This window comes from Aedes aegypti, chromosome 1, assembly GCF_002204515.2.
Source record: "Aedes aegypti strain LVP_AGWG chromosome 1, AaegL5.0 Primary Assembly, whole genome shotgun sequence".
Lineage (NCBI taxonomy): Eukaryota > Metazoa > Arthropoda > Insecta > Diptera > Culicidae > Aedes > Aedes aegypti.
In genome coordinates, this window is record NC_035107.1 from 49,312,846 (window position 1) to 49,339,206 (window position 26,361).

Below are 26,361 nucleotides of genomic sequence, written 5' to 3' on the forward strand. Positions count from 1 at the left end.
GAAAAAGCACAAACAATATGAAAACATGTTCCGTACAAAAAAAAATGTTTGGTCTAATTATATTTCATGGAAAAGTTATATGGCGCTCTTACTGAACTAGCAATCAATATTAGTAAACCTTACTTTAATAATTATACGAAAGCGTTCTGCTTTTCAGATCCGAACTAGGCATTACAAACTTTGGTAATCTAATCTTAGTATAAACTTAATATAAACTATCACGCCAAAAATGAAACTGTCAAAAACGCACATTAAGCAAAAATCTAGTAAATGACCGACCCCTTTGAATGACTGTGTTGTCAAAAGATTGAATTTAGTAGTCTTGAACATCTTCTTCGGGTAGGTCCGGTTAACTTTGGAAAACCATGACAAGCTCCTCGATCTCCGACAGCAACCTGTAACGAGAAAGACCCCCTTTGCCCCAAATTCCCCTCCCACCAAACTCACCGTATCGGTGATGTACCGCAGCTCCTTCAGTATCAGTGCCAGCTCGTACTCGGCCGAGGAACTCAGACAGGTGTGCGAGGAAACGGTTTCGTGCAGGCGACCTCCGCCAGCGGCACTGATCGTGCCCAGCCCTCCGGCACTGCGCCCAATGGTATCGGTGCCGGTTCCCAGCGGCCCTACGCCCCCATCGGCATCGCCCTGGCGGTACATCGTCCGGTAGTAGGTCGGGTTGTGCGGCAGGGTGCTGCACCGATGGTTGCACCGGAAGTCGTCGTCAATGTCCAACACGTTGGCCAGCAGCGACTTGGAGGATCTGACGGTGAAAAATGTATGGGAGCGAATGTTAATAGGTTCACTGGCACCTTCATGACGTTGATGAATACACTTAAACACGTTCAATAAAATATGTTCTATACATTTCATGAACCTTCGAGAGATCAATGGTTACGCGTCTGAAGACCTGATTTTCACCGGGTTTGTGGCTGATCTAGAACACTAAGACATATTAGCACATAGTTGACATACCTTTGTCAACATTTTTTGTCTGTTTGACAATACATTTGTCACACTAGTCTTCATTTTAATATTTTTGATGTCAATGTACAAGCTAAATTTCAAGAACGAGAATCCTATTTATAATACAGAAAACTTATTTACGTCATGAATCCGTTTACGAAAAAATCTATTCACTCACTCCCGACCCATTACGTAAATGGAGAATTCAGTGTCAGAATGAAGATTATATGGAGATTCAACAAAAGTTTCAAAGGAAGTGACAACTGATATCCATATCAAATAACAGTTTTACTGTTTACCACTCCTAACCTTTCTCGCATTTCCACCTCCTGCAGTTGCTTGTTCTTCTCGTCGACGGACTGCCGGCAAGGATGAGGAAACGGTTCTCCGGGACGACTCATCCGCAGAATGCAGGGCAACCAGCTCAGGAACACCACACGAATCTGTCGAAGCAAGCAAACGTCAAACATTTCGCGCCATTTTATACTCCATCAAAAAACCAAACTGCCACTTACCCAGTCGGACATGACGTGCGTATCGGCGTTCCGATGGTGGTAGTTCAGGATCAAAATCGTTGACACGACCGAGGAGGCCACCATGAACATGATACAATTGAAATAGGTTCCTGAAATGGGAAGTGAAAAAAAAACGCCATCAGAGCGATCCAAATTCCATTACCCACAGTCGCACAAAAACCTCACAACAGGCGAGCGGAATTCAATCAATTTATCTCACAACGCCAGCGCCATTCTAACCTCACTTTCCTTTCACGGCAATATGAAGCGGCGCCATTTTACCGGTTTCTGGCATCCCGGAGTGAGCACAACTATTCGCGTGAACCTGGTACGAAATGGATTCCTGTAATTTAACCTTCCTGTTGCATTCAAAAAAAGTTACACTTAAGGCATTCCGGGTCATATTGACCCGGATTTGGCACAGTAGTTTCGCAGGCATTTTTCAACCAAATTACAATGTTTTTATACTCAAAATGATCGTTAGTTCATAAATTTTCCGAATCTGGGCCGGACACAAGGATTTACCGGGTTTGGCCGCTAAGAATCGGCGCCGAACAGATCAAGGTTTGGCCATTTTTGAAAGGGCATGCTTTTCACGATAGGAGTCGTGAAATTATCAGTATTGGTTTACAAATGGATGCATATGTAGAAGCTTCCTATGATAACTGAAATTATTGCTACTATCAACAATTTGAAGCAGCTAGAACTGTCTGGTGGCCACGGAACAGGACTCAGAGCCCCCAGATAGACACCAGAGATATCCGGATATGTGGTCAATTTACACCTTCCGCAGAACCCAGACATGCGACAAATCAAAATTTGCAGAATTTTATGAATAAAAAACATTTGAGGGAATCCTTGCTGTCATAAGCCATATTGGCCCCTTTTTGGTCACAGAACCGGTTCCAGAGGCCCCAGCGAAGTGGCCAATTTTCGAATTATGTACAACTCAGTCATGTGACATATCAAAATTTGCAGAATTTTATGAATAAAAAACATCTGAGGGAATCCTTGCTGTTATAAGCCATATTGGCCACTTTGTGGCCTCAGAACCGGTTCCAGAGGCCCCAGCGAAGTGGCCAATTTTCGAATTATGTACAACCACAGACAAACAGACGTAACACTTAGAACAAATCTTAATCAAAATCATAGTCACGAAGACATGTACGCCCAATGCTATAATCGATGTGTTTGGCCGACGGGCCAACAGATGGCGGTAGTGTGTAAATGTCAAACACGAACAAAAACGATACGAGCGCTGCGGGTGGCGGATCGGCCACCTACCATATTTTTGAATCGACCGTTAAAAAGGTGGTTGATTGACAACGATGAGAGTGTGACGTCTGTTTGTCTGTGGTACAACCCAGTCATGTGACATATCAAAATTTGCAGAATTTTATGAATAAAAAACATCTGAGGGAATCCTTGCTGTCATAAGCCATATTGGCCACTTTGTGGCCACAGAACCGGTTCCAGAGGCCCCAGCGAAGTGGCCAATTTTCGAATTATGTACAACCCAGTCATGTGACATATCAAAATGCGCAGAATTTTATGAATAAAAAACATCTGAGGGAATCCTTGCTGTCATAAGCCATATTGGCCACTTTTTGGTCACAGAACCGGTTCCAGAGGCCCCAGCGAAGTGGCCAATTTTCGAATTATGTACAACCCAGTCATGTGACATATCAAAATTTGCAGAATTTTATGAATAAAAAACATCTGAGGGAATCCTTGCTGTCATAAGCCATATTGGCCACTTTGTGGCCACAGAACCGGTTCCAGAGGCCCCAGCGAAGTGGCCAATTTTCGAATTATGTACAACCCAGTCATGTGACATATCAAAATGCGCAGAATTTTATGAATAAAAAACATCTGAGGGAATCCTTGCTGTCATAAGCCATATTGGCCACTTTGTGGCCACAGAACCGGTTCCAGAGGCCCCAGCGAAGTGGCCAATTTTCGAATTATGTACAACCCAGTCATGTGACATATCAAAATTCGCAGAATTTTATGAATAAAAAACATCTGAGGGAATGCTTGCTGTCATAAGCCATATTGGCCACTTTGTGGCCACAGAACCGGTTCCAGAGGCCCCAGCGAAGTGGCCAATTTTCGAATTATGTACAACCCAACCATGTGACATATCAAAATTTGCAGAATTTTATGAATAAAAAACATCTGAGAGAATCCTTGCTGTCATAAGCCATATTGGCCACTTTGTGGCCACAGAACCGGTTCCAGAGGCCCCAGCGAAGTGGCCAATTTTCGAATTATGTACAACCCAGTCATGTGACATATCGAAATTTGCAGAATTTTATGAATAAAAAACATCTGAGGGAATCCTTGCTGTCATAAGCCATATTGGCCACTTTGTGGCCTCAGAACCGGTTCCAGAGGCCCCAGCGAAGTGGCCAATTTTCGAATTATGTACAACCCAGTCATGTGACATATCAAAATTTGCAGAATTTTATGAATAAAAAACATCTGAGGGAATCCTTGCTGTCATAAGCCATATTGGCCACTTTGTGGCCACAGAACCGGTTCCAGAGGCCCCAGCGAAGTGGCCAATTTTCGAATTATGTACAACCCAGCCATGTGACATATCAAAATTTGCATGAGTCGATGGTTCCTCGAGTATATCGACTCATTGAGGTTTGACTGTAGAATTATTGAGCTATAGAATATACCGACACAAAAAATCACAAAATTGAAAGAAAAAATTCTTGTACAGTGGGATTCCGTTTTTGGCATGATCCATTTTTACACCACTCCCTCATCCCCCCCATTTTGGTAACAAAATGAATCCGTTTTTGGCAACATTTTTGAATCCCATTAAAATTTATATTTTTTGTAAATATTATTATGTCTTTTGATTAAGTCATTTGAAAAGCAAGCCAGCTTCACGCTTACCGCATTCCAGAGCTCAATTTACGCCGATATTCCCCCAAATATCACTAACTTTTAGGATTACCTTACGTGCTTATTTAATTTTAGATATTCGTATGTTCGCAACGTTTCACGAATTCATTAATCTCAATGAGCATCTCAACTAGAGTTCCAACATCTCAACTAAAGCTCCAACAATCTCAGGCATTCACGCTGTATGACAAGCCCACTTGAGTATGCCGGTAGGTTATAAAAGACAATTTACACCGTCTTCAGCCATAGGCTGCACAGACTGAACGATCACTAACATTAGGCAACGGACAACACATAAAGTTAATAAAAGTATTTTTTCTTCAGATTTGGAACAGCTCGTTTGAACAAGCAGCATTGTCACAAGAGGAATAGAAAGTATTTAACTCACCACTTCAGCTCACTGTTATTTTTATTGTGCAATGACATGTAATGCGTATGTAGAAGCATAACAGTCGTATCTCAGCTTTTCATGGCATTTCATAAAAAAAATTGCGTATTTCAAGTAGATTCGTTTTCAAGTAAATTCCATTTGTGTCAACAAATAATCCATAACTTTGATAATACTTAGAGAAATAAATAACTCACAAGAACCTGATTTACACTATACTTCATCCTCAATAAGGTCGATGCACGCTTCAATGAATACGATAGATGCTCTGTATGACGTTGAACTTTTTTAGAAACGATCCAACATTCTAATAAGTGTTGCTCAGGCTGGATTATACTGCGTAATATATCAAGATTTGAATCTAGTATGCGGGCCGCATGAATTTATCAAAATGTTCCTCATGAGATCCTATCGACCCCTTTTATATTGAATGTACTGAGCGAAATCTGAGTATTTCTTGCGGGATCTTGAGAATGTTTATTTAGTTATTGAGGATGCTGTACGGAATCTGTTGATTCCTTGTAAACTCCTGAGATTTCTAAGGCGGCATGTGAATTTCTAGCGGAATACTGTGGATGTCCAGTTGTATTTTCAATATTTCTGGCAAAATCTTGAGCATTCTGAATAGGTTTACAGCGAAATTCAGAGATTGCTAGTGGCAGTCTAGAAAGTCCTTATGAACTTTTGAGACTTGAGAATTTCCCGCAAATTATTGTTTATCTGTATTCTAACACTATTTTGACGATTTGTTTATTTCTTGAATAAGCATCATTTATGCGATTAAGGTTTTCACATGGTCTATGTGTACAAATAGTATGCATAAAGCTAATAAAACATCATTAAATATATTTCAGCAATAAAAAAGTGTATGGAACGCCTGTTACAATTTTATATGATGGGTCTTTAGATTGATAACATAGTCCTTGAAATTAAAAAATTGGGTTCAGATTTTGGAACGGTTCGGTTATTAGCAACTGAAAATTTCAATTTTGCCAAAAAACGGAATCCTACTGTATTTCCAATACATATAAGACCACTTCTGTAAGAGAACAATATTATTTTGTTTATAGTATTTTACAAACTTTTATTGTTTTTGACAACATTTTTTATATGCATTTATTTTTGAAATTATTAACTTGCAAGTACAGGTCGGACTTGATTATCCGGAGTATCGATTTTTAATTCAATCCGGGTAATCGAATCCTCCGGATAAGCGAATCATTAGAAGAAAAAATGAAATCTGTAATCGAGACACCGGATAATCGAGTCTCCGGATAATCGAGTCCGACCTGTATTTATTCACCTCGAAACAAGAATTTAACCCAGTTACCCCAAATAAGAATGATTTTCAAATGGATATCGAGTTGTGGAAAGAAAATTACCTCTTACGTGACATCGACTAGTGGAGATATCGATTTACAGAAATATCGACTTAAGGAGAGTACGATTTATGGAAATGAAGAATTGAAAAGTCCATCGAGATATAGAGGATATCGAGTTAAAGAATATCGAGTTGTGGAGAGTGGACTGATAACATTGTGATTCTTCCATAAAATGTATCAAATTTTGATATATCGCATGGGTGAGTACTATGGAAAGTATAAATTGACTAAATTGCCAGTACCTCTTGAACCTACAAAACCAATTATATGGCCACAGAATGGCTGAAACATGGCACATTATTGCTATGATTAGCTCAGGTGATTTTTTCATAAAATTCTGCAGATTTTGATATGTCGCATGGCAGGATTCTATGAAAATTTCAAATTGGCCACTTTACTGGGACCTCTGGAACCTACGGAATGGATTACTTGGCCACCGAGTAGCCAAATCATGGCCCAGGGCTGCTCAGATTACCTTGGATGTTTTTTATATAAAATTCTGCTAATTTTGATATGTCGCATGGCAGGATTCTATGGAAGTTTCAAATTGGCCACTTTACTGGGACCTCTGGAACCTACGGAACCGATTATTTGGCCACCGAGTAGCCAAATCATGGCCCAGGGCTGCTTAGATTACCTTGGATGGTTTTTATATAAAATTCTGCTAATTTTGATATGTCGCATGGCAGGATTCTATGGAAGTTTCAAATTGGCCACTTTACTAGGACCTCTGGAACCTACGGAACCGATTATTTGGCCACCGAGTAGCCAAATCATGGCCCAGGGCTGCTCAGATTACCTTGGATGTTTTTTATATAAAATTCTGCTAATTTTGATATGTCGCATGGCAGGATTCTATGGAAGTTTCAAATTGGCCACTTTATTGGGACCTCTGGAACCTACGGAACCGATTATTTGGCCACCGAGTAGCCAAATCATGGCCCAGGGCTGCTTAGATTACCTTGGATGGTTTTTATATAAAATTCTGCTAATTTTGATATGTCGCATGGCAGGATTCTATGGAAGTTTCAAATTGGCCACTTTACTAGGACCTCTGGAACCTACGGAACCGATTATTTGGCCACCGAGTAGCCAAATCATGGCCCAGGGCTGCTTAGATTCCCTTGGATGGTTTTTATATAAAATTCTGCTAATTTTGATATGTCGCATGGCAGGATTCTATGGAAGTTTCAAATTGGCCACTTTACTGGGACCTCTGGAACCTACGGAACCGATTATTTGGCCACCGAGTAGCCAAATCATGGCTCAGGGCTGCTGAGATTATCTCGTATGTTTTTTACATGAAATTCTGCAAATTTTGATATGTCGCATGGCTGGATTCTACAGAAATTGCAAATTGGCCACATTTCCGGGGTCTACAGCTCGTGTACCGGGGTCTCTGGACCATGCCGTGGCCACCGGACAATTGTGACTTCCTTAGGTATTTGATGGAGGCATTGGTTTCAGTTCTGATCAGAAGCGGCTACATATTTGGTCTCTTGGAATCCAATAAGAAATGCAAAACACGTCGCCAATCATGCAATGGATGCCCTTCCAAGAATGGCTAAACCTTGATCCGTTTGTCGCCGATTCTAGGCCGTCAAACCCGGTCAATTTTAGTTTACAGCTCAAATTCATAAAATTTATGAGTTGACGATTCTTTTGAGTATAAAAACTTTGAAATTTGACTGGAAAACACCTACAGAATTGCAATGTCAAATCCGGGTCAATATGACCCGAATGCCTTAAGTGTAACTTTTTTTGTGGCGCCCTTCAGAAACGTGCTAGAAATTCAATTTTTTGCCGAAATACAGTTTTCCCGAAAATAGGAAAAGTCACAAAGTTTCAAAGCGCTAGGTGGTTCCGTTAAAAAGTTACAAGTGCTCAAAAGTCGGTTTCGGGTCATATTGACCCGAATGCAACAGGAAGGTTAATATAATATTTCAAATTCAACCTGTTGCATCTGACTTTTTTCCTGCCCGGTACTTCTCGCCCTGCATCCTCTGACGGTCATATAGGTTGCAAGTACCCGGAAAAGCAAACAACTTGATGTCGGAGCACCTTCCGCTATGCATCCACGCCCCGGGTTCGCAAGTTGCAGCACTGTCAAATGCGATATAACCTTTTATAACGGTAGTGTGATGGTAACCCGAATAAACATTCTTCATGAAGTCTTGAACGTCCGCTTATCGAAAGGACATGTTGGGCGGCAATATCATTTAAAAAGTATTTGAAATTTAATCTGTTGTTTTGTTTCAGTGTAGTCAAGAATAACGCTTCAATTATAACCTGAAATGCACGATTCGACAGATAATTTTCGATTATTCTAACAAAGTATGTAGGAAAATTAAAGTTTTTTTAATTTTACAATCCAGTCTGAGTGTCAAACACTGTCGAATGCTTCTTCTATGTCTAGAAGAGCAAGATCAGTAGATTAGCTTTCAGATTTGTTGGAACGAATCAAGTTTGTTACACGTAAAAGTTGATGAGTGGTCGAATGTCCATGGCAGAATCAGAACTGTTCATTGGTAAAAATGATTTTTTATTATGATATGATTTTTTATTGACGTGGATCATTCTGTTCGAAATGACCTTTTCAAAAAATTTACTGATGGTGGAAAGAAAGCGGAATGGGCGAGAGCTAGAAGCTTCTGCAGGATTTTCGTCTGGTTTTAAAATATGTACAACCTTAGCAGTTTTCCATTTGTCAGGGAAATATGCCAACTGAAAACATTTGTTAAATATATCAACTAAAAATGATAAGCTACTTTGTGGAAGTTTCTTGATGAGGATGTAGAAAATTCCATCATCGCCAGGCGCTTTCATATTTTTGATTTTTTAAATAATAGTTCTCACTTCTTCCAAATCAGTCTCCCAAGAATTTTCGAAAACGTTCTTTTGATTAAATATGTTTTCGACGTCCTGAGTAACTTGATTTTCTATTGGACTAATTAAAATTGTACGCGCTTTCAAATTGCATAGCATGTTTTGACCTTTTTCGCCATTAGTTAGTAATAATTTGTTTTCATCTTTCAATGCCGGTATTGGCTTCTGAGGTTTTCGCAAAATTTTAGATAATTTCCAAAAGGGCTTAGAGCAAGGTTCCAATTGAGAAATTTTATTTTCAAAATTATTGTTTCTTAATTGTGAAAAACGTTTTTTATTTCTTTCTGCCAATTCTGCCACATAATTTTCATAGCAGGATCGCGAGTGCGTTGAAATTGCCCTCTCCTTACGTTTTCATGGCGGATCAAGAGTTTAAGATCATCGTCTATAATCACGGATTCAAATTTTACTTCACATTTTGGAATTGTAATGCTCCTGGCTTCAACAATGGAAATTGTTAAAGTTTCAAGAGCATTGTCAATATCAAGGTTTGTTTGCCAAGAAATGCTAACATTAAGATCACTATCAATGTATGTTTCTCATGTATAATCCAATCGGCTCGAAAATAATTGAAAGTGGAGCTGATAGAATTGAGAATCGCTTCATGGGATATTTGAAATGTAACAGGAACATGATCAGAATCAAAATCAGCGTGGGTAACCTGTTGGTTACAAAGGTGACTAGAGTCTAGAAGTCTAGCTTCTAGAAGAGGAAAATCAAGTATGACTATCATAATGAATTGAAAAATATCCTGGGGAGCACTCATCAAACTGCCAAACCGAAACTGTTTTTCAGCACAAATGATTTTCTCATTGATTAAGAGAAACCATCTTACTTGATAGTCTGAAGAAATTTGTCTACTGAATACATTCTTACAAATAATGTCTCATCGGAATTGTGGATATTTCTCCGTTATATGTGGTTTAGGCAAGTTAGAACAGAAATGATTATAAATGCTGTGAGATGTTGGATTATTTTTTATGTATTTGGAAATATACCGTTTTGATTCATATTACGGACACTTAAGGCCTCAGTGAAGTGTTACTCATCGAAAAGCAAATAAAATAAATCAGTTTGTATGATTCCTCCGCGTCATCGAGCCTTGAAACCCCTTAGCTTTCGAATGGTGGGTGAAGATTTCGATTCCGCAACATAAATAATTTTAATTAAATAAAAATGTGTGGACTTCCCATGATTCTTATTCCGGACGCTTCCTTACTTTTGCCTTGATTTGTGGACACTTCGATTCCAATTCTGGACAGCTCATGAAATAAATAAATAAATAAAATTAATAATCCGGGGTATCATTGATCAGCGGGGTAACATTGATCGGAATGACCCATCTCGTAAAAGTTCGTATCATCATTTATTGATGGAATATTTCCAGAGCATGAATCGCGAATCCTTCTTATATTCATGAACTAATTAAAATTGAGATGTTTTCGCAAATTGCTTTTGCTTCATGCGTAAATTTAACAACTTTTTGTAACAACGATTTCATTGATCATGTCTCACATAAGTTGTGCAAGCGATATGAGCAAGGAAAATTTGATTCTTACTGAAAATGGCAGCGCCAAAAACGATTTCATTGTCAGAATATTCATTAGAACGTTCAATTTGGCAACATTAACGAATTACTGTTAAAAATGTACAATTTCCTTAGGAAATTGCCTACCTTTAGGCGTATTCCGCTGTTCGAGATGTTTTAATTTTTGGAATAACTAAAAAAGTAAATGACTTGTAAAATTTTGGTTTTCATATTCAGCTTCAGGGGCCAAGATTTAAGTAATAAGGCCGGAACAAATTTGAAATTTTACTTTTGTCACCCCCCCCCCCTTGAAATTTTTCAAAAAGTCAGAGGGGGGAATAAATAAAATGTTTTATTTCCAGTGTTGGTTTCCATTATTGTTTTTCGTGATTTTTACTCGTTTTAAATATGTTAATGCTAATAAGTTTTCTCGAAAAAAAAATCTCTTTAAATTATGTTTATGCTATTTTTACCTTAATGGGAAGTATGCCTATCTCGATGCGTGGGAAATTTCTTGCAAGAAATGTTCAAGAAAAGCATTTTTCTTTGATCGCAGTACGCTGTTGAAGAGAAATGTCAACTCAACTGGAGCTCTCTGTAGAAAATTTCTTGACCATTTCTTGAGCAAAATTTTTTACTTTTCTTGAGCTGAACAGCATACCTAGCTTAACAGTTTAGCCTTACAGAATGAAATATTTTAGTGATTTCCATGAACTATCATTTCTATAAACCTTCAAAGAACATCTTGTCAAATGTATAAATTTTGAAAGCGTAATCATCATCACCAAGCTGCGTATCAAATTACCACGGTGTACTATATTAGGAAGGTGATATTTTCCGAAAACTGACAGCTACTTGACGACGTCATTCATATCCACCTCGAACAAATCTCGATTACTTTTTCAAATCGACGTAAGTAACTTTAATACAGTTTTGAGAAAATTAATTAAGAAAAATCGCAATCTGTCTTCTAAAACTGTTAAAAATGAATCACCTTTTAACATTTTTTCGCCGTGTACATCGCTTAAATTTGCATACAATCAGCTCGCGTTCAAAAACTAGGTATTTTCTATTATTTTCCACATAAAAAAATACAGTGGGATTCCGTTTTTGGCAACAAAGTTTAAATTTTCAGTTGCCAAAAACGGAACCGTGCCAAAATCGGAACCCATATTCCAAATTTTATTTTTCAATTATTGGTTTTGAAAACATCATTACAATGTTAAAACATCATTTTTATGGAATCATAAGGCTTTGAGACTTCGAAAAGGTTCACTTCGAAGTATTTTTCCGAAGGGTTATACTATGCTATGAATCTGTAGCCCCGTAATGTTAAATCTGGCAAACGTTTTTCTGGTGGCGTTTTTACGCCTCAACGTCTTCGATTATATTTAGATGCTTTATTAAATTTTTGTATAAAAGGGCCTTGTAAAACCAATAATCGCATAAGTGACCTTCATTCAAGAACAAGACATTTTCTTAAAACTATGAATAAAAAATATTTTTGTTTTCTTATAAAGACGTAATTACGAATCAAAAGCGCTGGGTATTGCAAAACGGCATTACCTTTTTTTGTTTAATTGAATGAACATTTATAATCAGTTTAACTTTAGGACTTAAGCGTAAAATTTGAAAAATTCGGTAAGTTTAGAATTGCTCTTTCAACTTATGTTTCTGAAAAAGTAAAGCATTTTATAATGAACGGTTGACTGCAATCAAAAGGGCAAACATAAACATGAGATGATGCATAAATGTGACTTGTAATTCTGTACAATTTAATTTTTACTTGAAATAATTTTTCATTGAGCTTGATATATGGTTTACACCTACCTTATGAAATCAACTGAAAATTACATGATCCTGTTATAAAACCTCAAGCACCTTATAGGAATCTTTAGGTTCTCATAAGAAATATACAGAAAAATGTTTGAACTCTGAAGCATTTTGCCAAGCATCTGCAGGATCTTGCATAGAGTTCTCAGGATCTTGCTAAGGATTTTGCTAGGAGTTAATATCTTGGAATTCCGCTGCGATGTTGCTGAAAATTCTCAAGTCTCCGATGAAAAAACATTTTAAGTTTATTATTATTAGGCTACCATTAGCACACCTCAAATTCCTCTGGGAACCTTTTCAAAATCCCCAAGTTTTCGCCGGAAATATTAAAAATACCACTAGAAGTTCACATTATCCCGCTTAAAATTTACAGGACGCCCTAGTGTTTATTAGGAATTACCAGATTTTGGACATAATTCTCCATAACCATTTATACACTCTAAGGATCCCTCAAGAAGCACTCAGTGTCCACTTGGAATCTGCAGATATCCTCATGAATTCGTTAAAATTTCTGGAAAGTCCCACAAGAACCAAGAATCCCTTAAGGATTCTCCAGGGTACAGTTAGGAATCTCATAGACTCAGCTCGTAATTCTGGATCGTCTCTTAACAAATCTAACGCCTTACAGAGTCACAGAGTCTATAGAAAAAAGGAATCTTAGCTTGAAATAGTTGACGTAGAGAGATCAATATACACACCAATACCACAGACAAATAGTTAAAATACTCTCAGTCGTATTTATCGCACGCTTCAATGATATTATTGAGACTAAATTGTAGTTTGGACTGTATTCGCATTTGTCATGTTATTTAATGAAATTTATTGAAAGTTATGATGCACGACATTTTGCTGTACATATTTGTATATATTATTGTGGTGTGTTTTTACATGCGCTATGTTTGCAAATCCATAACTATAAAGACAGTGAGCCAAAAAGATGAGACAAGATTTATGATTGTAACTCTGTGTGAGTCATAGATTATGCTCTTATGTCGGTGCTGGTGCTTTGTTCAAACAAGCTGTTCCAAATCTGAAGAAAGGTGTTTTTATTGTATCACCTACTGGCAGACTCAAGTGGGCTGGACACTCAATAGGAATGCCTAAGAAAAGAGTCTTTAGTTGAGATACTGGTGGCGATTATTGGCCTCATGAAACGTTGTCAATGTATGACCAATGACCATTCTGAAGTAAATAAGCGCGTACGCGAGTCCTTGGTAATTGGTGAGATTTGGGGAAATATTGACGAAAATGGAGCTCTGGAATGTAATCGGTGTGGAGGTGACATGCTGTTCAAATGACTAAAGCAACAGACACGATAATATTTACAAAAAAAATACAAATTTTAATGGTATTGAAAAATGTTGCCAAAAACGGATCCATTTTGTTGCCAAAATCGGGGGGTGCCAAAATCGGAGCATGCCAAAAACGAAATCCCACTGTATAACAAAATGATAAGCCGTTTCATTCAGTTACTTTAGACGTTTTACTACCAGTGTAAAATTGGCTCAAGTAGTGTTTTGTTTTGATTCGTGGTTAAGCCACTTGGGTCGGTTGGGTTGCGAAAGTTGAAATTCTTACTTACGCCGTTTTGTAATTCCGGAATTAAACGTTCTAAAAGTGAAAAATCTAGTTGGATAACAGCGGAACATGTGGAATTTTGTCTACGAAACACGTAGGATCGATAAAGTAAGTTTGTTCATTTTTCTGACTAGCGACTATTTGAATAAGTTTTCTAGAAATTTGCAAAAAAAGAAAGAAAGATCTAGTGGTCTGGAAGGTATATGGTACGATAGGAGTGACATCACATGTTTACAATCAAACATGTTATTTACAACTGTAAAGAGCCTGCCTTGTTAATTTTTATGCCGTGTGTTTTACTACACCTTGTCTTCATTGCGTTGTGTAAACGTTATGAATTTATGTTTCGTTAAAGAATAAAATCATTTTTATGTGGAAAAATGCTTCATAAATATAAAACTGAATCAGAATAATAAATGTGGGCGTGGAAGGACTATATATTGTTTGTTTTCTTCAAATCTAGTGAAATATTTTTACAACCACAAGGATATAACCTACATGTTACATCAAATTAAAACAATCTCAGTTGAATTTCAAGTTCTAAGTGCAACATTTTCACAGTTTTCCTAAAATTGTCCATAGTTGAAACACAATTTTAAAGTTGTGCTTGTTGATTTTATCAATTCAGTATTTTCTCTCACCACAACAAGACTATGGGTGGAAAACTTGGAGATTGTTGTTATTAAAATTCTAATTATGAAAAATGTAATACGATCAATGCTATGAAAAAAAAAAACACTTGATGATAATTTAAAACATTTTGATTGGGGGTCGTCCATTAATTTGGTAAGGGTTTAAGGGGGGAGGGGGGGTTTGAGATTTCTTACGCGCCATACAAATTATTTTTAATTTTTATACAAAAAATCTTACTATGCCCTATGGGGGTCTAAAAACCGCCAAAATTGTCTTACGTAATTAATGGATCGCCCCTTGGCAGGTTCTTCTTCTTCTTCTTTTTGGCGTTACGTCCCAACTGGGACAAAGCCTGCCTCTCAGATTAGTGTTCTTATGAGCACTTCCACAGTTATTAACTGAGAGCTTTCTTTGCCGATTGACCATTTTTGCATGCGTATATCGTGTGGCAGGTACGAAGATACTCTATGTCCTGGGAAGTCGAGAAAATTTCCAACCCGAAAAGATCCTCGACTGGTGGGATTCGAACTCACGACCCTCAGCTTGGTCTTGCTGAATAGCTGCGCGTTTACCGCTACGGCTATCTGGCCCCCTTGGCAGGTATACGCTGCAAAAACATGGTTTTGCAGCATGTGAAAATAGATAATGATAGATTTACCTGAATTTCCATTTTATTATTTATTGTCCCCCCCCCCCTCGACGCATTTTGATGGAAAGTGACAAAAGAAGATTTTATGATTTGTTCCGGCCTTAAAGACATTTTCAATATAACCGTAGGTTGTTTACATGGGTGATCAATGTTACTCCATATTAGCTAAATCAAAAAATTGACATTTATTTAAACATACTTAAATGTTTTGAAAACAAAAATATAGTATACAGACATGAGCACTGGGTACCAGTACTTGTTTTAAACATACAAAACTTGCGACAGTTGGATTTTTAAATGAAAAATTTAAGAAATATCTCAAAAACTGATCAATGTTACCCCGGATTACGGTACCTCAACTTTTGTAAAATTTCGTTCCATTTCTTTTCAATCATCGCATTGCTATTATTATTGAACTAAATTCCTAAAATATTTGTGCTCCAACCAATCAGGTATGATAAAATTTTGTTTTATTCCGATCCTCATTGTTTTCGTTTTATTGCAATTAACCTTCGCCCCAGCAACTAATTCAAAATTATCGAAAATTTGTTTCACTACACTCAGTTTCCTCACATCAAAATGATCAGACTTATATCATCTGCATAACTGACCAGTAAGTCCATTTCATCTTCACAAATATTCCGAATCTTCTGTAAAAGAGGCTCAAGATACAAGCAAAACAGAATCATTGCCAATGGATCCCCCTGTCGGACTAATCTTTCAATTCTAATCGCTTCCGTGGTAACCGTTAATAATAATCCTTGAAAACGTGTTATCCTGGCATAACCTCACAAAATCAACGAATCTCTTATTTTTTCCCATTTTTGATAAAGTCGTTAAAAGATGCTCGTGATTTGCCCTATCAAAAGCCTTCTCAAGTTCGAATGGAATGAGCAACCCCTTTTTTCTTCTTAAATTTATCTCCACAATTTTATTTTTTTATGCCACAAGTGGCTTCAAAGATAGTTCTGGAACCATTGGAACACTTTTGTGTATTTGATAGTAAGACTTCATTCAGTTTAACTAATCTGTTTTTGAGGATTCTTGAAATTAATTCGTAGTCAAATTTCAATAATGTTATTGGTCTAAATCCGCTTATGTCATTGTTTGATTCATTCTATCTGATCAATACTATTACTCCTTCTAAAAATTTGGTGGATGTTTTTCCGTTAATCACTTCATTTACTACTAACAGAAGCTCTGTCTTAATGATTTCCCAACATTTAGTATAAAAGTTTTTTGTTAATCCATCTTTTCCAGGACATTTTCTTGACTGGGTGGTTTTAATAGCTTGAAACAACTCTTTTTTTCTGAAATGGGATCCATTAACCTACTATTTGCTGAAAAATTATAGTAAATATGTACCGGATACCCCCGTTGGTTTGACCACATTTAATCTGTACCCCGCTAATTTGCACATCGTTCAGATTAAAAATGGTTCAAACGTCATTTAGCTAATGGAACGGAGTAAAGTGAAATGGAACGCTGTAGAACGAAACGCAGAATCAAAACAAAACAGTGAAAGAGAAAGAAACACGTTTCTAGGGTGACTAGATGTTCAAATTAAAAATGAACCCCGATGGTTTGCATGAGGTACCGTTCAAATTAGCGGGGCTGCACGGTATAGTCTTTTGCGGTTCAAACACCTGACACTCGATGAAAACCAATGACTTTCCTGTGTTATGTTGTAGTGGTTGAATGCTCGAAAACTGAATTCTCAACTTGTCGTGGATGAACATGGCAATCATTTCCATATTGATCTTCTTGGCTGGCAAATTTGCAAGATCGATCACCAACGTGTTAACACCCCGAGGAGGAACAAATAACTCCCCAATAACTTATGCATACCATATTTTGGTATCATACCATAATTAGGTATTATGCAGTTGTCAATACCTCATTTTGGTATTATAATGGTATTTGAAAAACAATTAAAAATACTTCATTTTGGTATTCGATAGCTATTGAGGACTGCTGGAGGTATTGAAAAATTCCACTTTTATATGAAAATCCATCAAGTATTATTTAGGTATTACAATACCTGATCTAGTTATCAGCTTGGTATTTGTAGAATATGCATAAGGTATTATTTGAGGTATTTTACCTCTTATGCAGGGCTCATTCATACCTCATTCAGGTTGTAAGTATTGGAAATTGTCTGGTATGGAATACCTCAATTTGGTATTCAGTAGTTATTTTCTTCTGCTCGGGACGTGATCCGTTCGACGTCAGATGATACGGCGATGAAGCCATTGTTTCGTGTTTGTTCTGTGGTTTATTGTTTGTAGTACCAGCCGAAATTGGAGAAAAGATCACTAATGTTTCACACTCCACACAATAGAAAGACGTCCTCTCTGAACGATAGCTAAAACAGAACTGTGATAGATCGGTTCAAATACAGCTATAATTTAATCGATTTTCAACCCTATATTTTCGACTTCGCTACTGTTAATACAATCAACGAATTTAAAAAGTATTATTGCTTTAAAAACAACGAAAGCAGCCATAATCAGCCAATAATTCTTAGCAAGAGTTCGTTCATAAGCTACGTGACATTTATAAATTTAGGTTATTAAGTAAACTCTTATTTTCTACGAGTTCCAATTTACAAAAGTTTTAAAAATGCAGTGGACTTTATTTGATGGTTCAATAAGAGTGGTATTTCCTAAAAGATTATACTAGTTATTTATGCAACAAGTTGCGAAATGATGATTTTTCCAGTACGAGTCGTACATTTATCCAACAAATACATACAGTGAACCTGTAACATATTGGCTATAATTTTGCTGAACAAACTTGTGTCAAAATGTTTACCTATTTCTAGTTACCGTTAAGTCACCAGTCACCGTGCGGGCTCCATTCACCGTGCACATATACAAATTCCTACAAAATATTCATACAATTTTCACACATTATTCTTTTGTCAGCAAAATAAGATAAAACTAATAAAATGAAGTAGTTTTTGTCACAAAGCATTTTGAAAAACCTAGTTTATGTAGTCAAAATTTTATGAATTCTGTTTGATAATGAGATTTTTCAACACTCTTAGTAGAAACGCCAAAAATTACAATTTTTACTTTTTAACGTTCGAGTATGAAATTTTTCAAAATTTCAGCAAGTTTACATTGTGGATACCACTAGTTAGATGTATTTCATCGTATGAGCAATGAAATTTTATGCAATTTATAATTTTTCATTGTGTTTCAGTCAAAACCCAAATGCACGGTAAATGGACCCTTTTCAATATGTATGGTTCCCATTACCGTGCATTACTGTAAAAAGATTGAAATTATTCGGTAATATTAGATTTATTGTTATGTCGTGATTAAAAACCTTCATTTTGAGTGTTTGAGTGAATATGAAATGGTTTGGAGAATTCAGTCAAACCTCCTATAACGATTTTAATGAAAAATTATTTATTTAGTAAATTTTTAAACGTTTTATGGTTTTTATTATAAATGAAGATTTTAATATTCTTAAAAATGAGTGCGCACACTACAAGCAACATAGTTGCTCCATTACCAACGTTTCTTCAAGATACAAAATTAAATCATGACGAAAACTATATGCACTGTGAATGGTGCACCAGTGTGCACGGTAAATGGTGACATAGCACGGTACGAGGCGACCTTAACATTACATTTTCAAATATATTTTTAGAGTATTTTTTGTTATCCAACACTAGTTTTATATTTTTTCCTGAATTATTATATAATTGCACGTGCACGTGGTATTCTAGTACACATCAAATTATTTGGCAAAGTTATACAATTTATTGAAGTGCAAATTTTTCTTAAATGCACGGTGAATGGTAGCTTGACGGTATAACAGTTTCAAAATTGATTGTCTTAAATGAACTTTTGCCCCACCGGTGGGGCAAGAGTTCGAATCTAGTAAGGGCAAAAGTTCGCTGGCTAAAATACAACGTATCGATTCTTTTATGACAGGCAAACTTCATACCAGCCGTAAACTTGAGTTTGCCGAAAAATATACACTAAATGTTCAAACAAAATTGCTCAATAACCCTGTTTTGTAATATACTTGAAAATATCAGTTTTTCGCAAAACTAAGTCGAAATGTAAAACTTTGGTAACGTTTTTCGCACGATCAGACTAATTTTACTAAATTTGAAGATAATGTGTGCATTTTAGGCAATTTGCAACTTATAAAATCATTTTGATTTCCGAGCTACGTAAATACACTCAAAATTCCAAAGTGTATCCCGTCTAAAGGCGGGGTTGGGTATTAGAGGGTTAACGTATTCCGCCGTTGGAATATAATAAAAATACAGTATGAAGATAAAAAGAAAATAATATAAAAAAGATTCTACCCCATTACCCCGAATCCCATTAACCCGAATGTCATTAACTCGAACGCCATTACCCCGAATTCCAAAACCCCGAATGACATTACCCCGAATTCCAATATGATGGGGAAATGTCATCAATATCATCATGTCAAAATAATCGTAAATTCGGGGAAATAACATTCGGGGTGATAGAATTCGGGGTAATGGTATATTCGGGGTAATGGAATTCGAGGTGATAGGATTCGGGGAAATGGCATTCGGGGTAATGGGGTAGAATTTATAAAAAGGCATCAAATTGCAAGGTCAAAGATGTCAATGGAGAAAATAAAAAAAAAATCAGATCCTTTTTAATTTCTGCCAGAAATTGAGCGTGATGTTGTCGAGAGAATGTGAGTAATCAGGTCAAAAGTTCATGATTACCATATAATTTCCAGCATGTAATAATATAATAGAGTTGAAAAGCTGGTGTAAATCCGATTTTCTGATGTTTCACCACATCAAATAAGGCCTTCATTACAGCTAAAGTATATCTGACCATAATGTTTTGTAAGTGAATTTGATTGGAACGCTTCAAACAATGTGAAATTATTACATTTTTAAACAACATAGTATCTACAGATATGTAATTTATATTAACTTGTTCCATTTTGGACAATGAATCTATGACTCTATGATGATGTACATCAAAATTAATGCAAATATACAAAAAAAAAACACCGATAAATATGTCCAACAAACAGTCATCAATGCATTCCAAACAACTATGACATCATGATCACATTTTTCAGGCATTTCAGACTATGCTGAGAAGTTCCATAGTGTATCTTCAAATTCTTTGATATGTCTGAATGATATATTTGAAAATGTATAATGTATTTTACAGTACGAAATATGAGCGAATTTCAATTAATAATATTTTCCAAAAATGCATAATCTTCTCTCAATCCAATTCTAAATCCATCTTAGTCGTTTCAAACACGTCTTTGTCATGTTTTCTTAAGGTTTTATTATCTTTAGGTTGATTTTCGTTCATTTTGAAGGTGTTTGGAATTTTGTCGTGAAATTTTGATTTCTGATCCATAGTACTGCGGCGACATAATCATGAGTGTTTTCAACTTAAATGAGAAGCTTTGAATGGTTATTCGTTGGAAGGAAATTTGCTTGTGAATGAGCATGGTTTTAATTTACCTGGTGGGTGCTATTGTTTAGCAAGCGATCGATAACTGAAAAATTAAAATTGCTGGAAATTCTGCCTTGAGATTTACAGCTACAAAAAAACGTTTTCGTTTATCTGCCTGGTTTGAGGCTCAACAGTTCGTTTGCGCGAAGTGAAATCCCTAAAGTTAGACTTATGATTGCCTCCGCAATTTGCGCATACAAACTTTTTGGTATCTCCCTGACAGACGTCCGTGAAGAGAACCTCCGCAAATCATGCATTCAGTATCCATGTGGCAGTGTTTGGTACCATGACCCCACGTTTAGGACCGAAAATGTGCTTCTTCTCTTCAAGTTGTTTGAAAAGAATTTCGCGATCTTTAAAAGTTTCCGGCAAAACGCGACAGTCCCCTTTCTTTGAGATTTGGAAGGAGACCTTGATTCCCCTAATGGAGTTCAAGATCTGCTGCCTAAATCCCCCCAATTCGGAACAACTGACCACGATAGGTGGCACTCTTTGCTTCCTCACTTGAATCAAAGAGCCTGGGCTAGATACTGCTTCGATTTGGTGTTCGGGAAATTTGTCTAGAGCATCGAACTGATTGCTCATTTCGATGCAATTATCAAAATTATCCATATCACCCTTGGAAGAAAGTTCGCATTTCGGACAAACGTCCTTCCTTCCATTTTTGCCACGTTTTATGAAAATTTTAAATATCCGTACTGCTACAACTTAGGATGCAACCACAATCAGAAACATTTTAGTCGGGGTCGCCTAACCAACGACTGCAATTGACCTCCGCTTTGCACCCCATCTTGCTAACTTACTCAGCCAACAAGTAACGATTGCCCCTTTGTACTATCCACCCACATCGCCGCCATCATTTTGTTGCAACCCTTTATAGTTATGAGGTCTGTCCGCATTCGCCTCCTCCAACCCTATAGTTGTTCGTTGCGACATGGTTACAACTCTGACACCTAGTAAGTTTATTTTCCAGGATGCTACTGGCTGCCACTCGGAACTTTTACGGCGTCGACTTCGTGCCGGTCTTGTGCCCTAGATCCAAGCGTGTTACTCCACCTTCAAATGTAAGCATGTAACTAACTACGGGAATGGAGAAATTCGTTGCAGAACTCTAGAGCTTTACAGTTTTGGATCTGTTTCGGAGCAGGTCACGTCAGCGGAATGGACTTTGTGGGATTGGCAGTAAAAGTGATTTCGAGAGAAACTTTTGAATTGATAACTAGTTTCGAGTGGAATGCTTGTTTGCAATCACAGTTTTATGATTGCCTTTTTAAGTCTTATTAGGAAAACAACACCTTATAATTGCTTCAGCATTTGTGGGTTTATTGTTCTGCTTTTGAGAACTCTCAAACTTATTCAGAACTGAATTCTAACTTGACAAAATGTGAAATGTGGCTATCAGAGGTAGCATGGAATTCAATTTTTGCCAATGAACAGTTCGGATACCGACATGGACATTGGACCTCTCATCAACTTTTACTTGTAACAAATTTGATTCGTTCCAACAAATTTGAATGCTATTCTACTGGTCTTGCTCTTCTAGACATAGAAAAAGCATTCGACAGTGTTTGCTTGATTGTAAAATTAAAAGACTTTAAGTTTAATTTTGTTTTACCAAATTAGGATGAAAGAGCACCTTGATATAAGCAATGAATGTAATGTTTTTTAATACTTATTAAGGAATTAAAGAGGGTTAGAGTCCGCGGCTACAAAGCAATGCCAAGCTGATGGTATCTGGGTTCGAGTCCCAGTCGGTCTAGGATCTTTTCATAATGGAAATTTCCTTGACTTTCCTGGGCATAGAGTATCATCGTACCTGTCACACGATATACGGATGCGAAAATGGCAGCTTTGGCAAAGGAAGCTCTTAGTTAATAACTGTGGAAATGCTCATTCAACACTAAGCTGCGAAGCAGGCTCTGTCCCAGCGAGGACGTAATGCCAAGAAGAAAAAGAAACGGAATTAAAGTAAATAAGAATAATAACTGATGCTCAACTTTAATGTCCAAACGAATGAAATCTCCAATAATCAAACGCTGAAATTCCGTACAGCGAAAGAAAAGATCAAAGCTTGGGACACCTGTTGCCGCTAGTCATTGAGCACCCTGTCCCCTTCATTCATAGAAAAAGAGCTCTAAATAATTGATATGATTGCCGCGATAACTCGATTGGCGAAGTTTCATTAAATTTACCAAGTCCCTCAACACCACTTGCAGACGTATCAAGTTTGGATATATTGAAGGGCGAGAGGTGTTGTTTGCCGTAGATTCCCAGCTTGGTACGTAATCGAAAGAAAAACTTTCATCAACTCCCTAATTCAACTGTGGGAATTACCGAATTAACTTTATTCTCGAATCTTGCAACCGAGAGCTTCTGACGAGTGCGTCTGGAGGGGCACCAAAAACTTCGAAGGTGGTTAGCGATAATTAATTTGCCCTTCGTTGCGTTGGGATTTGCTTCATTCTGAGTTGGCTGTTGTGGCAACTTTGCCCATAATACCACCTTGGCTTTGGGAGACCGTTCGTCGAAGCTGCCTGCTTACGTGAGGGTGCCGAATCAAGGGCGTAGCCCCCCTCTCTTACCGATGAAGAAAAAAATCTGATTTGCTGCAAAAAACAATCTAATGTGAGAATTTTTCAAAAATTGACAACGGTATTCATTCCCATGAAATGATTGCGTCATGACAAACTTCTTGATTTTTTTTGGAATACACCTAAAATGAGATTTCTGATGAGAAAAACAGAGAAAAAATTCATTCAACAGATTAGAGTGAGGATCCTGCCAAAAATATTTTGTAGAACGTATGGGGTCTATTTTATAAGTTGAGTCGATCAAAATGACTCGACTGGAGTCACTGTCGACCGAAAAAATCGCTCGACTCAGCTTTGTCACTCGAATTTTTCGACAGTTGTCACTCTATGTGACTGGATTACTATGGGAGTCGACGGGTGACATCTGAAATATGCATGCTTGCTTTGATCGACAATGAATACAGACGAGTCACATGAATCTGCTCGATTTACAAAATAGGCCCCTATAATGTGTCTGCTAAGGATACTAGCATTTCTACTAGAAATTCTTCAATGAATTCATCTTCAGAGAAATTTTTGTGAATGCTCCGGGAATTCTTCCAAAACTTATAACAGGGATTCTCCCAGAAATTGGCTTAGGGTAAATGATGGCTTCGGCACCATGAGGGTATTTTCTGCAGCACTAACTTATCGTCCTTGTTTCAATTTATCTACGGAACAAGAGTTAACTTTACTGTACTCAACATATTCCTTGAAACCCCATGTTCAGTTTTATATGATTTTACCATACCGGAGGCCGCCATCTTGGATTTCAAAATGGCATCGCACATCGATTTCCGTCATCCCCTCGTCACGCCCGTTCTGAAAATACCCATATTGCATGAGTTTTCAACGATTTTCCTTAACCGGAGGCCGCCATATTGGATTTTAAAATGGCGTCGTACATCGATTTCCCTCATCCCCTCATCGTGCCCGTTCCAAAAATGCCCATATTGCATTGGTTTTCAATGATTTTACCAAACCGAAGGCCGCCATCTTGGATTTCAAAATGGCGTCGACCATCGTTTTTCGTCATTCCCTCGTCGCGCCCGTTCCAAAAATGCCCATATTTCGTGGGTTTTCAATGATTTTACCAATCCGGAGGCCGCCAATATTTCAAAATGGCGTCGGACATCGATTTTCGTCATCCCCTCGTCGCGCCCGTTCTGAAAATACCCATTTTGCATGGGTTTCCAACAATTCTTATACTCCTGAAGCCGCCACCTTGGATTGCTAAATATGGAATTTAATTAATTTTCTCTACCCATCGTTCAACAATTTTTATTCTATAATATTATCAATTGATAAAGATAACCTCTATCATTGTTATTTGAGAGGTGTTGTACTGATAGTATCATCATCATCATGCGATTTGTTTGGGATAGGGGATACTATCACTCTATCGTCTATCTCTGATAGAAACTATTCTATCAGTGATACTATCAGGATAGACAAAAAGTGATAGTATCATCTGGCTGAACTGATAGTATCAGTTGTCTATCAGATAGATGACAGTATCATCGTTTATCTGATAATTTTGATTCCCGAACCTGGAATCGAACCTTGAACCTTGCGATCGATAGGCTCGTTCGCACTCCCCTCGTCTATCGACGCCTTGATGTGGGGTGATTCTAAAACGATACATCAAGCTTTCGTATTGCAATAATCGTTCCATTTTTCTTAAAGCAAAATGTATGAATTTCTATAGCCCAGATCGCCGCGTGTTGAATTGATACGCAATAAGAACAAATCAAGAGAATCGTGTTCGACCATTTCCCCCTCCGCAACGATCTTTGTATGAAAAAAATAAATTTTGTGTTTGAGCCGCAGCTTTTTAGCCTACTCCCCCTCCTCCTAGAGCGTTACGTAATTTGTGGACGGTGCCTTAGTCTGCATTCAATATGACTCCCAGCTATTCTATTTATAACTGCAGTTGCATGCAATGCTGTTCTCAGTGTAGTCTGCATTTTTCTGCATTGGCCCTTTCAACGGGTAGAATATAATGAGTGACGTTTAAATTCAGGCATTGTCAACAAATACGAAAAGTTACCAATACATAACCTAGTTTTTGTAAAGTTTTGGATTGCCGAAGTGAACATTTTTGTTGCCGACAATAGTAATTGCATTGCCGATAAAAGATCAAGTGCCTCGTGACTTTGGTGAGGAAAAATAGATGATTTAGAGAACAAAATAGTGTTTTGTGTATAATAATTACTATATAAAGAGTGCTCAAGTGCAGTTCAGGTGTATCCTGCTAATTGGTGTGCTTCATTGTTCTGTATAATTGTGTTCTTCAAAGTTCAGCTGCTTAGGCTGCCGACAATACGTAAGTTCCCCTAGGAAGTGTTTTTAATTTTGCAGTAAGTTCCCATTTTTTTCCCATGGTGCCTTCTTTAAATTGGGTTCATAAGTTTTGTCATAAGCTGTCAATTTGTTTTTCCAGTAGCAATCATTCAGATGTTTGTTCCTCTAAATCGTGAGAAAGCAAAAAATCTAAAGATGAAATTTAGCTCATTGAAAGACAGATAACATAATGACAGCGCGCTTTTTACCACAAAGTGTAGAATTTTTGACTTATCATGCACAGTTTGTTTACAAATTACAAAGGAGGTCATGGTTAGAGAACGAAAACAAGATTGTCTAAACGAACATGGATGAACCTTTTAGTCTCATTTGCATTTCGTCAGTGCTATGTTGTCCAAATTCAACATATTTTAGGATATTTTTGTTTTCTAATTTTGGGGCTAAATTTTTTTTAATTAGTACTAGTGGTCCCGGCAAACTTCGTCTTGACATCAAGTAGGCTGTTGTAAAATGTCAGGTAATCCTCCATACAAAATTAAACATTAGTCTTCTCCCATTTTCCCGATTATTCCGCAGGCATTCCCAAACTTATTCCACGTAATATCTATCACGTCGCAACCCTTGTCGAGTACAACTGTAAAAACTTACGTCAATACATTTATTCGTTCTCAAGCCATTTTGTAACATACAAACACCACTCAATTTTTATTTATTTAGATAGATA

General features: G+C 37.2%; 1 protein-coding gene across 1 annotated transcript in view; it reads right to left on the reverse strand.

Annotated features, from left to right (window-relative positions):
- Positions 1–26,361, reverse strand: part of LOC5569480 (neuronal acetylcholine receptor subunit alpha-7) — a 716,979-nt gene that overhangs the window by 21,105 nt on the left and 669,513 nt on the right. The window contains exons 9-11 of the mRNA XM_021846964.1: positions 1,479–1,588; positions 1,273–1,406; positions 448–760 (exon numbers count right to left, since the gene is read on the reverse strand). Of these exons, the coding sequence (XP_021702656.1) occupies positions 448–760; positions 1,273–1,406; positions 1,479–1,588 (557 nt within the window). The remainder of the gene's footprint in view (positions 1–447; positions 761–1,272; positions 1,407–1,478; positions 1,589–26,361) is intronic.